At 38.4% G+C, this 15,606-nt stretch overlaps 1 protein-coding gene across 1 annotated transcript; it reads right to left on the bottom strand.

Annotated features, from left to right (window-relative positions):
* Positions 1–388: 388 nt before the first annotated feature.
* CPO (carboxypeptidase O) lies at positions 389–13,815 on the bottom strand. The gene is made up of 11 exons (XM_015868216.2): positions 13,708–13,815; positions 10,650–10,725; positions 10,125–10,249; positions 7,585–7,699; positions 6,548–6,649; positions 5,680–5,784; positions 4,987–5,097; positions 3,736–3,826; positions 3,060–3,262; positions 2,000–2,084; positions 389–764 (listed from the first exon to the last, which is right to left on the bottom strand). Exons 1-11 carry the CDS (start codon positions 13,785–13,787, stop codon positions 496–498), a joined length of 1,362 nt encoding a protein of 453 aa, XP_015723702.1. The 5' UTR covers positions 13,788–13,815; the 3' UTR covers positions 389–495.
* Between the last annotated feature and the right edge of the window lie 1,791 nt (positions 13,816–15,606).

Below are 15,606 nucleotides of genomic sequence, written 5' to 3' on the forward strand. Positions count from 1 at the left end.
ATTACAATTGTTCTCTGCCTTCTAAGACTGTATTTTTTGCTAAGTCCTGATGTGCGAGTTTAATGAAGGAAAGAGTGTCAAAGAAGCTGTCCAATTTTCTGTAGTGAGAACTGGAGATATTTAAGGCTCACAGGCATCCTGGTAATGTCAGCAGGATCAGGAGGTGGGGAGAACTGGATAGGGCAGGACTGTGGCTGCCAGAAGGATCATATATGTCCAAGTGGGCCCCTGAACACATGTTCAAGAACTAAAAAGAAACGATGCTCTGTTTCTGTGTATATTCAGGCTGACTTCTTGTAGAGCTAGCAAATGAATCTTGGGAAATTGCCACAGCTTTTCATCCTGTCCTCCTTCCCTAAAGCTATTAAAAACACAAGTGGATGCTTGTATTTTTGTGGGATGAGCTTTTATTGAGATACTTGACATTTAGTTCTGCTGATGTACTTTCATAATTTCAAAGGGATATTATGACTTGCTGGGTTTTCTAAGGTGTTTTTAAGGAACAGTCAACATAAGTACAGTAGTCAGGCAAAGGCTCAGGCCCAGGGTACCTGAGGTCAGCATCATAGCCCCACCTGGGAAGTACTTCTGATCAACATAGTCTATAATAGTTGTCACAGCCAACATAGTTTCTTCACATGTGGGTTGAATCTGGTCGGGAGGTAAAACAAATCCATAAGTACCCTTGTCTCGCAGCTCAAATGTATAAGAGAAAGGAATGCCAATCATGTGAGCCCAGTCCCGTGAGGAGCCTGAGTTACTGTCTGTGAATTTAAAAACAGAAGGGAGATGTAAGTATTAAGCACCATTCTTTGAAAATACTTCTTGTTCTAGTTAATGCAAGGTTACGCTGGAATCCCTGAAGTAAGCAGTAATCATACATCACTGTGACATGGAGAGCAGTGTTTCTAGGTGATGATATTCTTAATTATCCTAAAAGTCTTGCATGAAGTTTCCTGAGTGAAGTAGTTTTCCGTAAGATGATATTGTAAAATAACAAGAGATGAATTCCATGGATTCTGTGTTTATAGCATTTTGCTGTGGTTAGTGTTGGATACAGGGTGAACTGGCCATTCTTCTGATCTATTGCTTCCTTTCCTGCATTGGCACTATCTGGCACTTATATGTCTATATATATAGACATATATATATATATATATTAATAATTTTGCTTTTGGCTATCATTGTTCATTTGCCTCGTGGATCTTTTGTCTTACTCATCCATCATAAGTAGAAACCCTGGCAAAATGCAGACTTAGGAATGGACAAGTTACAATATGTTTACACCATGTTGCTCATACAGAAGGTGATTTTTGTGACTAGGGGACTGCCATAGACAGACATTGTGAATAAGCAAAATGTGGGCACAGGAGGCAGCTACTTGCTGCTGTTTCGGTGAAAAGATATATATATATAGATATATATATATCTTATATATATATCTATATATATATATATATCTTATATATATATATCTTTTCTCAGGGCCCTTGTGTCCTTTGTGTTAATAGTGTCAGCTAATATCATCTCTGAAAGTGCCTTCATAATGTCTATTCTATTGTTGTAATGAGGCTGAAGCCAATGCATTCTACACAGAACTGCAAGCAGCTGCAATGTGCTAATATCTGGTGGAGTGAGTGTAGACCTGATTGGGATTTTAATTTTTGCTTGACTCCAGTGAAGACAAATAGGAGTTCTGCTGCTGACTTCAGCAGGGTCAGAATGATCTATCACCAATCTCTTTCTGTCCCTTGTGATGCATCTGTGAGGAATTCATGTAAGATCTGGCTTCTGATCAATGCTTCCTTCCTTCCTGCAGTCAACTTTAACGCACAGTGTTATCTTGTATTCAAATGACTGCTCCTTCGTGATTTCACCGAACCAACCCATTAAATATTACTCAAAGAGGAAACTCAGCAAAACAGCACTTAGTGATGCCTGTGACACAAGAGTGACTCTCTTTGAAAAACAGAGCAATCAAAGGGAAAAACAAACTTACATAAAATCAAAGAGGTTGATCCTACTTGATAACTGGTCCCATACTTTTCTGCCAGAGCAGCTGCTGCTGTCTGTGCAACATGCATCTGGAAAGTGAAAATACATGAACAGTGTTTTCTCCGATACCAGTAAATATGGCAATTATTGCCTGTTGATATTTTTCTAGCTCCAAGTTTACAAATAATCAGCTTCAGTTTTTATTAGTATTAGTTCAAGATATTAAAGAAACCCTTTACAAATGCGTTTCTTAGGTGAGATTTTTTTTTTTAAAAAAACATAGATTTCATTCGAAATAAGATGACACCTGTAAAGTGGGGAAGGTGATTTTACTCCAGTGCAGGAGAACTGTATTTTGGAGAACTAGAATCTATGCCACATAGCATATGGATGCTGCTTGCAGCAGTCATGACTTTCCACTTCTATTGCCACAGGCTGTCTCACCATCCTTGAAAACTAAACCATAGATGGACTGAATGACTTGTTTAGTCTCTCTTATGAAGTTTGAGTCCAAGTTCCTCCTGCTCTTAGCTAGTGCAAATAGCTACAGGAATATTTGTTAATACTAATTTTATTGAACTTAAAACACTCAGAAATTGAGGCAGGAAAGTGATCAAAAAGTAGGTGCCTATTCTGCTCCCTTTCTCTTGGATGCATTTGGGGTATCCCTTCTGGGCACATGTGCACATAATCTACCAGCATCCTAAAATACAAACGCATTCTTGCACACAGAACTTGACTGCAAGCAGAAGCTGATGTTCTTTACTTACCTTGCACGGGGGTAACACTATCTGTAACAATTTTTCTGAGTTTAAGATGATGGATTAGAATTCATTGTATTCATTCTGAGCCTAAGAGACTTTGCTGGTACCACACATACAAAAGGCAGCCAAAAAAGACAAAAAGAGCAGAACCCTACACAAGGTAAATGAGCATGCTGAAACCCTCAGTTATTACTCAAATGAAGTTTTCTTTAAAGAAAATGCAACAGTGCAAATAGTGTTTTGCTGTATGCAACTGCCTGTACTAGTTCTTCTACTAGTGTAGAAAATGGTTTGCCCTACCAGTTCTTCATTGTTACTTGGAGGTTCAGTTGTGGAACCATATGGAGTGAGGATGTACTGTCCATAGGAATGAATTGTTAAGAAGCACAAAATGTCACTCTTCTTCCTTTCGATAAGCTGGACCACAGCTTTTGTCTCAGGTTCTGATTCTGGTCCAGTCCCACAGAAGATTTCACTGCTGCAGTTATAAGAAGCACCAACAGCTGGAGAGGAATATAGAAAGTGGACCAGATTAGAGGCATATAAACTCCAGTACAAAGGGAAGTTTACCTTAGAGTGTTAAAGTGGATGTGGGCAGGGAGCTATGGGGTGGGGAAGTGTAACCACTTTCTCTCTTGATAGCAAACATATTTTGGAACATGTGAAATATCTTGTGCACACTTCCAGACTGGACAAATAGTGGCTGTTAGCTGCCTGGTTGCTAACACTGGTGGTGCTTTCACCTGCAGTGAATTAGAGGTACAGTTATATAAGCAGTGATCTTCTGCTTGCAAAAGGAGATGCCAGTTAAAATTTGATGACAGTGTTTTTACAAACCAGGTTTTTACTTTAATATAAATCTTGTTGGAAAAAAGAGATGAGTATTTTTGTTGTACTGGACTTCACCTTATTTCAGAGACTATCTATTTATCTTGCTTTACATTTATGTAGCTGACTTGAAATACTTGGAACTTACTGCCCCAGGAGGAATTAAAGTTTCGGTTCAGATCTGTCCCGTAGCAGGTACCATTCATGTGTGGAGAACGATTTTTCCTCCACAAACGTTCCTAAACAGAAATAAACTAAGTATTAACTCAATAATCCAAAGGGACTAATGACAGTATACTGTTCAGACACATTTGTTTTGTACCTCTGCGTTTTTTGAGTAATTCTTAACATTGCAGAGGACTCTGTCCAAGGATGATGAAATGTTCTACTCGCTGTGGAAAACTTATTTCCTACAGCCACACGGAGATCTTCCACAAACCTTTATGCATCTTGAAATGAGCTTCCTGAGGCTTTTCCAAAAACAAACATACTTGCAATTTCTGTAGCACTGAACTGTTCCTACAGAGTGTTGCTCTTTTAAGAGAGATATGAATATGCCTGTGTCCAAGAGGTGATAGTAGAACTTACATTTGGTTCAGATGTGAAAGATAAATGCTTTTTGGTCATCTAATCTTGCTGCTCTTTGCTTCTCTGTTATACTTGTACTCAGTGCTACACCTGGTTCCCTGCAGAACTCCCTGCACTGTCTGTCTGAGCCTCCTGTCTGAATTACTAGTGTATCCAAGTATAGAGTTTGGCAGGCTCCATTGCTCCAAACCATGCTGGGAAGCAAGCAGGAGGTGGCAGGGCCCACATGGCAGTAGGCTGAACCTTTTTGGCCACACTGAGGTCCTGTGTTAAAAGATATTTATCCTGTGTTCAAGTACTTGGAAGCATGGTGAGAGATCAGTGTTTTTTCATTATTCTCATTACAAGAAAATGAAGATTTAGGAGAATACCTGTATTTCAGAACCAGATTTCCTGATATCTGACCAACTCTCCTCCTGCCCCATGCTGCAAAGGTGCTTAGATTCATCTGTTAGTTGAAGTATTTTGCAAAGCACAGCTGAGCCCTCCAGACATGCTTCGCTCTGTTTTCCAAGCCACAAGCTGTTAGCAGGGAAATGAGTCAATTCCCAGAACCCCAAAAGCAGTGGATCTTATGGTTTTGACTTTCCATCTTCCCAATGCTCTTGACATCTGCTAGGCATTTTTAGTCCTATGATCTCAAGTGACTGCTGCTTTAACCAGAAGAAACAAAACTTCTGCAGTGAGAGGATTTGTGTAATGATCCTGTCACTGTTCTCTTTGTTTAAATATAATTGCTGTGACTGTATCTAAAATTAAACACATTGTGCACATCTAAATTTCAAACCAGTTTTGGATTTTTACTACTTACAGTTTCCCAGGAATAGATATAACCATCAATGTTGAGGACTGGCAGGATGTAGAGGTCCAAATTCTCTAGAAACTTCTTTATCTTTGGGTCAGATTCATAATTTTGCAGAATCTGGAATGGAGAAGGGAAAAAAAAGTGAAAGATCAGACAAAGAATATAGAGGTAAGAGCTAGTTCAGAACTATCTTGAGAGAACCTCTCACACTTGGATATCACTATGGTACCCTACAGGATCCCTAGTTGTATTGTGTACATGCATTTTATATGGATATGGTCTTGCAGGAATTAAAGCTGTATGATAGGCATTGTGAGCTAGACACCTTTAGTATATGTGGAGCATTGCTATGCCACATTTTAGGGCTGTTTTTAATTCCAGGAGGCCTGTGACTTTGTGATGCAGAGAGACTAGATCCAAAAGTCACTGTAGAAAATGGTGAGATTGTTGACTTGTTTGGTGGCTTTGGAATCAGTTCAGATGAAGGAAATGGTACACTAACAGATGTTGTTCTATATCTCATTTCAAACTGTGGTTTGAACTTTGATCTCAACAGGATTTTGTACAATTAGAAATGCTGAAAATCATACCTAAGCAGAAAAAGAATAATGCTTTGGATCACTGTAGAGGAAGAACTAACATATCCGTAACAATCCATGGTGGTTTTTATTATTATTTAAGTGTAAAGACAGGACTGACTTCTTTCACAAACCACTGGCAGAAAGCAGGGGAGATCCACTCTCTTGCATGAATCCCACAGTCCATCCAAATAATCTTTTTGGTTTTATCTGATGGTTGACTGATCTGAGAGAGTGTAAAAACAGTCACTTGGAAAACTTATATTAAAATAAAATAATCTAGCCTAATATAGGAAAAAAAAAAAAGTTCCTTGATGTCTTGTTAAGTTATCTAAGGCAATTATTATTACAGACATCATTATGACAAGCTCTCTTTCCTAATAACCCTATATCTTAAGTATCTCGGAGTAAGAGTCTTGAAGAGTGTGGTGTAGATGTTTCAATATAAGTCTCTTCTTCATTTACTTTAGTCACTCACAGGACTTATTGTTCTTACACCGAGATTCTTTATTTAGAAGGGGAATTACAAGAATGTAAGGAATCAAATTTTGCTCAGAAATAGGAGCTTATTAGAAAATAACATCCAGTTATTAAGATCACAGTTTTTGCTGGATATTTCCACTGGAAGTACCATGGCATAATTTTGGACAAAATATTATGTGCTACACGAGTGGTAAAAGCAGTAAAACAAAACACTTGATCCTCACACATAGCTGTTTTCAAGTTATTTTTAGCCTGATTTCTATTTCTACATAAGATTCCTGTTAAATTGATTCTTTTCAGTACAAGAGAGAAATAACAGTGCTACAGTGGTGGTATATATGAATGTTTGGAAAGATTGCTCCACTGCAGAGAAGTAAAACCATCTCCTATTTCAGTGAACTGATATTTGGACTATCTTAAGGATGATCTGAATCCCGTCTTCTCCATGTACTTCTATACTTATGTAAAGCTACATTTTATTTATCTTAGTATAATTCCTCTCTTACCTGCAGGTAATAGATTGTTTGATTCTCAACTGTCTCCCCCAGGTAATGCTGAGTCACCAACTCACTGTTGTTCTGCTGGATCTGAGCCATCCATGTATAAATCTGAAATAGTCACAGAGAACTTGTGTAGGAAAAGGGATTTTCAGGGATTTTTAACCCACCTCCATTTGCAGAATCAAGTGTTTTCTTTTGCTTAGGCAAACTACATTTTCCTTGGAGTTAAGCTGTGATATCCAACTGTTTTATCACTTGGCTCTCACAGGAGGAGTTTTATTTGCCAGTAAGCAAAAACATGCCGCTCCCACACACTTGGGTGTTCACTGCAGTACGACACTGATCATGATGTAATGGGCAGGTTGAGTGAGATTCATCAGGTGTCTTTCTCTTGTCTTCACCGAATATGGAACAAGACCATCAAATCTCCAAAACAGCATTACAGTGTTTTCAGTATTAAAATATTATCCATGTGTTAGTTGAGAAGGAGCCTTGTGGTAGTTCAATCAGTAGCCCTGAGAATGTATTAATGAGGGCTTATTCTGCTCTCTTGCTTTTATCAAAAAGCTAGAATAAAGGATGACACTAATCTCTCCTTTGTCCACCTTTACCCACGTGATGCTGTTCTGTCTTCTCTTCTTCCCTGGGATGCCAGAGGCAAATGTTCATTGCACATTTGGTTCATCACCAAATATTCTGGGGCTTAAATGAATAAGTACTGAAGATTATGATAGCCGTAATAAGGTAAAAATGTAGGAAATCAACCAAGTGAATCCCAGAATATTATTGGTAAAATAACATAGTTGCTTCATGCCCAGCATTTAGGTGTTGGTCAGTATGGAACTGATCAAAATCAATGGCTAATGATCAATTCAGCCATGCCAGGATTCTAGACAAAGTGCTGAAGTTGGTGCTTCAGGAAAGTCTTTTAAAGCCATTAACAGCTTTGGTGACTTCAGTAGAGCTTTCAGCAAGCAGAGTTTTTTTCCTTGTATATATGAAATAGCAACAGAGAGAACAAACTGACTTAGTTCTTTCTTTACCTCTTTCATTGGATGATATTGGGTGTAGTTGTAACTTTCTGGAACCTGCTTGTGGCTGCTTGTCTCTTCCGGTGTGCTCTGATCCACAAGTTCCTGCACATCATGTATTAGGATTCTGAGGGGAGGCAGAAGGGGGAGATTTAAAAAAACAAAAAGGAGAAAAAAGGCAAGTAATTGCTAACAATTACTGGAGAGCTATCGTGGCATGTGCACTGTGTTATGTTAGTAAATAAAATGATTTAGACCTTTATGTTGTGGGCTGTCTGGCAAAGTCATCACCAATAGCAAAATGGTTACCTTTGTGTAAGAGAATGTTCAAAGTACAGAATTCCATGTTGGATTTCTATAAATAATTAAAGTAATAATTTTAGCAGATTTTATTTTTTTAAGATTGAGTTAAAGATCTTCCTTTCCTCTACTGATTCTTCTCGTGGGCAAACCATTAAATACTGTTACTTGAGAAAGGCAGTGGGGAAAGTGGAAAATGGTAAGATTAGTTATTCCCTTGTGCTATAGAAGGTATATTTCCACACTGCAAAACTTCATGTTTGTACTTGTTATGTTTTGCAAAAATCATAGCAGAAACTTTAAGAAAGCTTTTCTTATTTCTTAGCTATGAATTAATTCAGAAATGAGGGTTGCATAGGGCTAACTCCCTGAACAAAGGAGTCAACAAAACCTTTTCTTTAACTTCAGAGGACTTTGAATCAGACACTGCGCTTTCTCACTGAGAACAGCTCCTCGTAACTCAGGCACAGATTGTGCTTATTGTAAATGCTTGTGAATTGCAAGGGTAGCCTAAATGTGATTTCAGGTACTGTAAGTGCAAATAGGATATTCTGCTGACACAAACATCAACCAGCAATTCTGTAAATTGCAAATATACCCTTTTAGTGTGGCTACAGCCTACTTTCTCTCTGGGCCTTGATATTTGTTTGCATCCAAACTTCAGAGTAAAATTTAGCAGCACAAGTTCCCATGAACTGAAACTACATGTGAAATACCTTATCATAGCTCTGGAGAACAAAAATCTCAGTATCTGACACAAAGTATTGATTTTCTGATTACAATTTGTCATTTGTGACTTAATCATTATTCATCTAACTGTCATGTTACCTTCCTTGCACGTCAACTGCCTTTTGAAAAATGTTTTCCTGCTTTGTTACTGTAACTTTAACTATAGTTATTCCTTATTCCTTATTGAACCCCCCCCTCTGCAGGGCACAGATAAATTTCTGCTTGACTTTTCATTTACTGATTTTCTTTAGTACTCTACACAAGGTGAATACGGTTCTGGCTCCAACCCCCACTCCCAGAGCACACAAACAAAATTAATATGCTAACTTTGATTTAGTATTTAATTTCTATTGGATTAAACTGAAATAATTAGAAAATTAAGGTCCTTGGTATTAATAAGAAGTTAACTGTCTTGTAAAATGTCATCTAGGTCCTGAATACCTAAACCCTGATACTAGATCATTCCTACTGGCTGCCACCTCTGATCTCTCCTTACCTGGTTACCAGGGCATCACACTAAAAACAATTTGTTAGTCAGGATATCAAGATCAGCTCTAACCCTAAACAACTCTGAAGTGACTAGCTTACCTTTTCCACTGGTAAAGCAATGTCTGTGTCCATAGGCTGCTAGTCATTAGTTCTGATTTCCTACAAGGTGGTTTATATGGACTTGAAAAAGTCAGTTCAGAATGAAACTGTAAGGAATAGATCTTATTTCCTTCTAATACTCTTTGTATCTGAATTGGATTTTCTATTGGAAGGAAAAGTGTGGCTGTTAAGTGTGGCTGGAAGGAAAAGTGTTGCTGGGCAGGTGTGGTGAAGTATCTGGAGGCCATTTGCAGAAGTGACTGATATCAATTCTGTGTGTAGTGAGGACCTGCCACTGGGACCTTTGGTCCAGGCTAGGATTTCTGTTGCATTAGATTATGCCAGGAAATTTGCACCCACCAGGGCAGAAGGCAGAGGAGGAACAGTTAGGAAGACAGCAGCGTTAAAGAATGTGCTTAAATCTATACCTTTGAAATGTCTCTTCTCTAAACCAGTAAGCAACAAAATGCAGGGACTGGAAATAGAGAGCTACAGAAACTCTGTTGTAAACCTTTGAGCTCTTCAAAACTGGGAGGGACCAGTATCCATCTTTTCCAGGGAGAAAGCATTCTGCTGTCATTAGTGGCTGTACCAAGCTTTGGCTTCAGACAGGAGAACAGAGTTGTGCATCTGAGAGCCACTCTGCCACTGAGGAGGCAACAGCATGGAATGACAAGGAATGACAGATTGGGCTGTCCCAGATCCCAGCGGCAAATTCACAATCCAGGCTAGTTGGAAGAATAAATAGGATGAAAGGGAATGTGATTGTAAAGCTGTGCATTGGGCAGGTCAAGATGAGTCTGAGACATCTGAACAAAGATTAGGTCCTATCATCATTATTTGCTTGACTGTTCTTTGGAGTGGGTTTGGTCCTTTTGGGTGGCAATGAAAATTGCTAGAGTCAGCCTTTCCTATCAGAAAATGAGAGATCATACTTGTAAGAGATCATACGCTGATCCAAGCTGTCCTTCACCTCCTGCACCAGAGGATTTGGAACCCTTATGTGCAGGTCTTCTCCAGCCCGGATATCTTCAGGCAGCAGGGGCTTCCACATATCCAGCTGGGCACAGGAGAAAAAAGAAATGCACAGTTCAAGCTCTGTTTTCAGAGTGAGAAAATACAACAGGGTAGTTGCATAGCTTTTTCTTCTAGTTATTCTCGTGATTCTCCTCAAGCCATGTCTGTATAGAGCATACTACACCATTGCTAAGGAACACCTCCAGAGAGCCATGCAAGAGAACTAGTTTCTCCCCATTAAATTCCTTTATCAAGTCAAAGGATAATTCAGCCCTACTTTATGAAATAATCTTAGATAAAGCTTTTTCAAGTTTTTCATTTTCATTCCTGTCCAGACTTACTTGGAAAACTGTTTTACAGGCCAAAATCATGCCCCCCGCCATGCCCTCTCCCATGCCCCACCCCCCCCCCTTTATTTGGCAAACCTTGTTATTCGCACTTACCAGCAAAGTGCTGCAAAGATGCTGGAGATGCTGGACTTGCTGTAGTGTTTCTGGCACAATATGCAAAACCTGATCCCTGGAAATTAAAGAGAGAAACAAGATCAGTTTCAGAATCTGTTGAAGTATCCATGAATCCCATGAATCAAAAGCAGATATTTTATTATATGGGAAGACTGAGCATGCAGCTGGGCGGTGTTCTAACAGAAGTATGTCTGAATGATGAATTCCTGGAATGTTTTAGCTGCAAATAGGACTATGTGAAGTGAGCTTTCTGTTGCTGAGGTGTTAGGTTAATTCTGCTTCCTTGCCAGTGACATTCCTTTATTCATCATATCGGCTTCATTGAAGCCAATAGCTTACATTAGCCTGGTGCTCTTTTCTACCTTTGTGGGACATAGGCCAAAGCCAGATCACTGATTAAAAACTTTTTTGTTGCTTTTACACCCTATTCAGATGTCATTCAATTATTTTAAATAGGCTTTGTGCTTTGCTGATCCGCTTTAGCATGCAAAAAAAGTTAAATAGCCACGATACACACATATTGCTAATTGACTGAGATGTTCACAAGCTACTTCACAAGCTGCTAGGCAGGGCGGTTGGAACTACATGATCCTTGAGGTCCCTTCCAACCCGGGTCATTCTGTGATACTTGCATTGAGAACAGCCAATTTATTTCACAAATAGTGAATAGAGTGGTCTCCAGAATTACATAATTTTACTTAAATAGCAGAAAACAAAGAATATATATACTACAAGGTTAGTCACATTATTTTTCTAGAGAATACACTCAAATCCAGTATTTGGGAATGTATTTTCATTAGGCTTCATGAAATGTTCGTTTACTGAAGGCTTAAGGGCAAATTAAAATGTTTGGAAATACAGGAAACAAATCTGTATGCTCTCTTAAGAAAGAAAGGGAGGAAAAAAAAGAAAAAAACATTTGTAATTTCCCCCTCCCCCCCCCCTCACTGGCCAGGTAGCAAACGTGATAGTTGTAATGAGGAGTGGATTTTGTTGACTGCATTACTCAGAAGCGCTCTTATTTGTGCATAACCAGTAACCACTTTTTCATGATTGTCTTCAGTCACTTTGGTCTCTGGAGCCTTTACAAGTCAAGTACAAAAAAAATTATATTTATATATTTATATACATATGTTTTAAAGCTTTTGACAGAAACTTTTGTTGCAGAAGCCTTGCATGCTCAATCATTATGATCATCAATATAATATACTTCCATCATTTGAACTGCAACTGCTATTGTTTGTATTTCCATATGCAGGCTTTCAATTATCAGCTTAATATACATACAAATAGAATTTACAATTCGTTTGAATTATCAACTGATGAGTAGGGGGGGCATTTTATTTATTTATTTATTTATTTTTGTTACATCTCTTCAGAATATCTCCTTTACAAATGGACGTTTAACTTAATAGTTAGAACAAGCTATATACTACTGGTTCAGGAAATGCTGCTAGCATACAGTACCTTCATCTATGGGGCAAAATGTCTGTTTGCACTGCTAACAATTGGATGTGACAGCTGTGATACCTTTGCAGTAGAACCTTGTAGATAGAGGATAAACATCTTTGCTAGGAGAATAAACATCTCAGCTGTAGTTCAGAGTTTATTTTCTCTAAATGCCTGGGCTTGCTTTGCTCTTTGTCAGGAAGAGAAACAATATCCTGTAATATCTTTCTATCCTCATTGACATTATGTCTTAATTACACCAAATGAAAAAAATGCCAGACCGTCAGATTGCTGCCAGATGGCTGGCTCTTATTTACTGATAAACCTTTTACAATAGCCAGTGTGGAGACAGAACATTTTTAATAGTACACTAAGATTAGAAAGCACGCGCTCATTTATGATTGTGGACTGGGATTCTTAGTGCAGAAGTGCAAAGTCATCCCATTGGACTATGCAAGAACAACAGTTTTTTTAAGTGCTACAGTTAAGCTTTCTTACCAAATTTAAGGGTCGTTCTTAGTACAAGCTACGTTTCCTAGGGTGTTCATAGAACAAATGACAATGAAAATGTTGGCCTTGCTGGACTTTACCAGTTGCTTCATCTTTGTGCAGGTACTGCCAACCCAAAGTCACACTGACTGTTCTGTTCAACATGGTTTTAAATCCTATGCAACTACGCAACAGGCCCATACCTGGGCAGCAATTAAAAACAAAGATGAACACTTATATTATCTAGCATCCATCAAATTCCACCAAGTGAAATTGACAGCCTCTGAGTAATTAAATATTATCCAGAGGGATATAACTAATCTAGAAGTATTAAGTACAGGGCTACTTTCTTTGTTGACTTTAGAAAATTCCATTTATAAAGTTATACGCGGGTAGATGGCCTCCATGCTTTGTGCCCCTCCTGCAACTCACATGCACTGTAAAGGCAGAGTGTTATCTATCATCCTATGTGGAATGGAGGCTGAATATTTTCAACTCTGCTTCCTAAGAAATGAGTGATATAAAATTATACTTTTGTCTATCTAAAATAAAGATTGTAGCCTGCTTTTCCAGAACGTTTTTCTATTAGAAAAAACAAAGATCTCACTTTGTGAGCATCTTTGAGTGTTGACTGGACTGTTTCATTAGCTTGTTGTTGTTTTAGATTTCTAAAAAGGCTTCAGCATCTGAGCTGCTTTTGAAACACCATCTTTTCACACAAGCACATGCCTCTTTTATTAGCTCTAAGTTTGCTCAACCATTTTGTACTCAGATATGATATTTCCACAGCATCTGATTTCAAATGTTCCTTCCAAAAACTTTTTTAAGAGGATCAGCCAAATGATTTTCAGCAAAAGGAAGTAGAGAGGTGTATTGCAGAGACATTCTGCATCTCCTGCAGTTGTCTTTGTTGACATACTTGTATTTACACACTCTTTCCTAATTTCTCACCTTTTTTTTTTTCTTTCCAGATCTTACAAACTTAAGGATTAATAACCCACTCTCCACATATTCATTTCAGAATTGCTATTGTCATTTTTACACAGCTCTTGAGAATATTAGAACATGCACCGTTATTCATAACCCCCTTCACACTCACCCATCATATTGCAGTTTCAAGCCGAATGTTCCAGGAATTAGAGTCCCCAGAGTAAAAGCTATCCCAAGAAAAAGCAACATCTTTGTTCAGAGAACGCAGGGTAGATGAAGATAGATTTGGACTGAACACTCAATTATCATCTGTAATCAGACCTGCCCTTATTCAATCATTAACTTCACTTAGTAATAGTTGAACTTTTTATTAATTCTGCAAGCTCTGTGCTCCACACCCTAAACTATAAGTATATATAAATGGTAACCTTCTCAGTGAAGCATTTCCTTCTCTGTAGGGCTGCTCTCAAAGTTCTTCTTCAAGTCTGTATACATACCTGGGATTGCTCTGACCCAAGTGCAATGCCTGGCACTGGACTTGTTGATCATCAGATTCATAAGGGCCCAGTTTTCCAACTCCCTCTGAAGGGTGCAGTCTCAGATCACCTCCTTGTGATGCATGGGCCTTCTTTGAGAAGGATCTGCTCCATGATCTTTCCAGGAACAGACCTGAGGCTCATCAGCCAGTAGTTCTCCAGATCTTTATATCTTAAAAATGGAAATGATGTTTTGCTTTTTCTAGTCAATAGATAATGAAAGACCTGACAGCCACAACTTTTCAAATATGATGGAGTGTGGCCTGGTAAACACATCAGGACCCAGAGATGCTTGTAAGAATTATCGGGAGCACTGGTAAAATAAGTTCTATCCTTACTGTCTTCCTCTCTGTGTTTGTGTCTCTGTGAAACACTTTCTTGACCTTTTAACTGCAACTCTGTCACTCAAATGGCCAAAAAGAGGATATGAAAGAAACAACAAACATTCTTGTAGATAGGGAAGATGGTAATGCTGATGTTATGTAAACTATATTCTGTTGAGCCAGATCAGTTTCAAACCACATGTTACCAATTGTACACTGATGAAAAGTACTTTGATGTATTCAAAATGTTGGGTTGCTTACTGTCTCAAATATTTCATTCAGTTCAGTTGATATGTCAAGTGTAAGTCATTAAATTTCCTCCTCAATAGAATACAGTTAGTTGTATAGCACAATTCTATAGAAAGAAACTGTTTCACACATCTTCTTTCTTGAATTCAAGCCTTTCCATTGTCATTTAATACAGCATACTGCATGGATTTGGGGTGGGGATAGTCCATTAAGTTAGTTTGCTCATGTGTATGTGCTGTAGACTTTAACTATTATCACAGTATCCTTCTCAGCAAGCTGAAGTCCTCTTACATTACTGTTAAGTCTGTGATTAAAGAAACAGGCAGCAGAACCAGTCAGTTTAACTCAGAAGCATGTTCTTACAAAACTAAAAAAAAAAAAAAAAATTTGCTTTTGTTCATAAAACATACATTTAACTTCTTTTTTGTCCCATACCGTATCTTGTCTGATCCTGAAAACAGTGGATGTTTCCTCCCATGCAGCTACCCAACACACAGCATCTTCCAGAACAACTGGAAGAAATCTGTCTAAAAAGGTTAGAGGCAACTTCATTTGTGAAGGGATCAGAGAAATAATGTCATGTAGGAAAACCATGTTCCTTATTGATGGTAAAGACCTTTGCTCAGATAATTTTTTTTCTTGTTCTTCCTCTGTCTTCATTGTTGCTGTATGAGGCAGACTAATGTTTTGAAGCATTTTTTCTGTGGTGTTTCTTGTTCCCTTTTACCAGAACTGGCTTTGCATGGGGTTCAAACCCTTAGCAGGGATATGGAATCTTGAAACAAGAAAAATGGAGACATAAAGGGGAGGGGGGGAGGGGGAACCTCATCATGTGTTTTGTTTATGTTTTTTAATTCTTACAGCAAATGGCACAAATCATGATTGTACTATAATTCAACTTCAACCCAAAGCTTACACCTTCTATCTTAAAGATGAAACTCTTTGTTCTGTGGTGAAAGC

This window comes from Coturnix japonica, chromosome 7, assembly GCF_001577835.2.
Source record: "Coturnix japonica isolate 7356 chromosome 7, Coturnix japonica 2.1, whole genome shotgun sequence".
Lineage (NCBI taxonomy): Eukaryota > Metazoa > Chordata > Aves > Galliformes > Phasianidae > Coturnix > Coturnix japonica.

Coding starts and splice junctions, on each gene's coding strand:
- CPO (XM_015868216.2), bottom strand. CDS start 13,787: ATGTTGCTTTTTCTTGGGATAGCTTTTACTCTGGGGACTCTAATTCCT. Junction 7,700..10,124: donor CAGCGTATGATCTCTTACAA/GTATGATCTCTC, acceptor GCCTCCCCTCAG/AATCCTAATACATGATGTGC. Junction 5,785..6,547: donor AAACAATCTATTACCTGCAG/GTAAGAGAGGAA, acceptor ACACTCTCTCAG/ATCAGTCAACCATCAGATAA.